This window comes from Malurus melanocephalus, unplaced genomic scaffold, assembly GCF_030028575.1.
Source record: "Malurus melanocephalus ecotype Western Australia unplaced genomic scaffold, MMel_1.1 scaffold_941, whole genome shotgun sequence".
Taxonomy (NCBI): domain Eukaryota; kingdom Metazoa; phylum Chordata; class Aves; order Passeriformes; family Maluridae; genus Malurus; species Malurus melanocephalus.
The window spans coordinates 78,141-80,424 of NW_026624173.1; the positions used below are offsets into that span (position 1 = coordinate 78,141).

General features: G+C 56.3%; 1 protein-coding gene across 1 annotated transcript in view; it reads left to right on the forward strand.

Moving 5' to 3' along the window:
* LOC130585659 (ammonium transporter Rh type B-like) overlaps window positions 1-1,171 on the forward strand; it is a 6,817-nt gene extending 5,646 nt beyond the window's left edge. Inside the window, exons 9-10 of the mRNA XM_057386259.1 lie at window positions 115-188; window positions 650-1,171. Coding sequence (XP_057242242.1) covers window positions 115-188; window positions 650-715 — 140 coding nt within the window. The 3' untranslated portion in view covers window positions 716-1,171. The remainder of the gene's footprint in view (window positions 1-114; window positions 189-649) is intronic.
* Window positions 1,172-2,284: the final 1,113 nt, after the last annotated feature.

A 2,284-nucleotide genomic window follows, 5' to 3' on the forward strand; every position in this document is an offset into this window, starting at 1 on the left:
CCCCCGGTCCCGGCTCCCCGCCGCCCGCCCGGCGCTGCCGCTAGATGTCAGGGGAAGCCCGGGCAGCGGCCGCCCCGCTCTCAGACGCCCTCGCCCGGCTTTCGGCATCCTCAGGAGCCGTCCTGAAAACCAAGGTGCTGAGRTCTCCCCCGGACACACAGTACCCGGAAAACACCGTCTCCTGGGAGGTAACGCTGGGGAATTGCTGGGGAAAGGGGTTTTTTGGGGGCTCAGGCAGCAGCGGGGTTTGGATGTTTTCCCCCAACCTGCCTCCCTCCTGTTGCGGCAGCGTTCAGGGCAGCAGAGCTGCTGTAAATGCCCCAGGTTATGAACTCAAAGAATCCACGACTCCCTTTAGGTTTGAAAAATCCTCTAAAACCAAGTCCAACCGTGCCACCAGCACTGCCAAAGCCACCACTAAACCATGTCCCCAGGTGCCACTTCCACAAGTCTGTTAAATGTGTCCAGGGATGGTGACTTTAGTACAGCTCTGGGCAGCCTGGTCAACTCTTTCAGTGAAGGAATTTTCCCTAATATTCAATCTAAASCTCTCCTGGTGCARCTTGAGGCCATTTTCTGCTTCCCCTATCCAGCTCTGATCCGTCCTGAGCAGGGCCCATGTCTGTCCCTTTCCATGTCTCTGCTGCAGGTGGCCAAGGAAGGATGTGACCCCAGGGCAAGCGGGAAGGAGGTGGGCATCAGCACCCCGGTGTAATGACCACGAATTCCTGGTGAAGTCCCCCACCACCAGCTGGCTCCTGGCAGCCTGACCTGCCCAGCAGCCTGCTCTGGACACAGCCATGCTTATTCCTGTATTGGAGCCAGCTCCTGATCCCAAATGTTTTGGGATCAGCTGGGTGTCCACAGGCCTTTGCAAGGTGAAGAGATGCTGCAGTATCCAGGTTCTTGCTGGACTCTTGCTCCCAGAGACACCTTGGGGTGTCCAGGCATGGCTCAGCCACTTCCCCTCTCTGCTCCTTGCCTCAGTTTCCCCATCTGCTGCTCTCTGGAGGAAGGAAGGCAATGAAGGGAGGGGGGATGGCTGTGTTGGGGAATGGGCACAGGAGGCTGCACAGAAAGCAGCAGATTTTGTACAGGCACTTTTGCACACAACAATTAAAATACACAGATCTTTTGTAGCTTTGGGATTTACCCCTGAATTCTCACAGCACCTGCTGAGCTCTGCTGGCTGTTTCATTCCAGGGAGGAAAGCAAAGCCCCCGGTTTCCCCTGCACCCCAAACACTGATGCCCTTTTTTTGGGTTTCATGCATTGTTCCATTCACCCGAGGATGGTGCAGCTGCTGGAGGGTGGGACAGGCAGAAGAGCCGGCACTCAGGGGCAGGAGCAGGGTGACACCACGGTCCCCAGCACAGGAGTGACCCCCGCCTTCTCCTGACCACTCATCACCTTGTGCCAGGGGCTGGTGCCAAGGWAAAGCCCTCCTCACAACAAAGAAATGCCCCCAGCACTCATCCCTGTTGTGAGAGAGATGCTCCTCTGGCCACTGCAGCCCCAGGACCCCCAGCAGCACCCAGAACCCCATCCCCACATCCTCCCACAAATAAGCTGTCACCCCACCTGCCCATCCGGGGTGTGGTCAGCAGCTCCTGGGCCTGCCTGGGAGCAGATTGGAACACCCTGGTGAACCCACGGAGGGTCCTGCAGCACCTGGAGCAGGGGCACAGTCCCAGAGGACTCCCAGAGGAACGATGGTGGATGTTTCAGGGGTCCCTGGTGGGGGGACACCTTGGGGTCCCACCTCCCCCGGGGCTGGGGTGGCTGCCAGACACTTTCACACCTCCTGTGCCAGACTCCAGCACTCACCATGTGGGATTCCCGCAGGCACAGGTGTCCCCAGCTGCCAGCAGCATCCCTGGGGAGGGGACCACAGCCCCACCCCACAAAGAGGGGACAGGGAGTGCAGGGCCAGCACAGAGACRTTTGGGGCAAGCGCTTTGCTACCCAACCAAAGTGGCCACAGGTGGGACCATCTTGTTCTGTTGAATCTGCACACAGATTGTCTTTTACTGACTGAACAAAAAATAAAAAWTAAAAATAAATAAAAAAAAGAATGCGAAGCTTTTGTTTGCAGGTGATCATGAAACATCACTTTAAAATACAACGGAAAGTCAAAGCTTCTTGCTTTGATACAAACCGAACCCTCACTTTAACTTTTCCCACTTTCGGTGTACGTTCCAGAAAACTGGTGAAATCAGCACATTAAACGCTTTGGTGCTACTGAAATTCCATGGCAAAACGCAGGGAAGTGGGTCACCCGTTC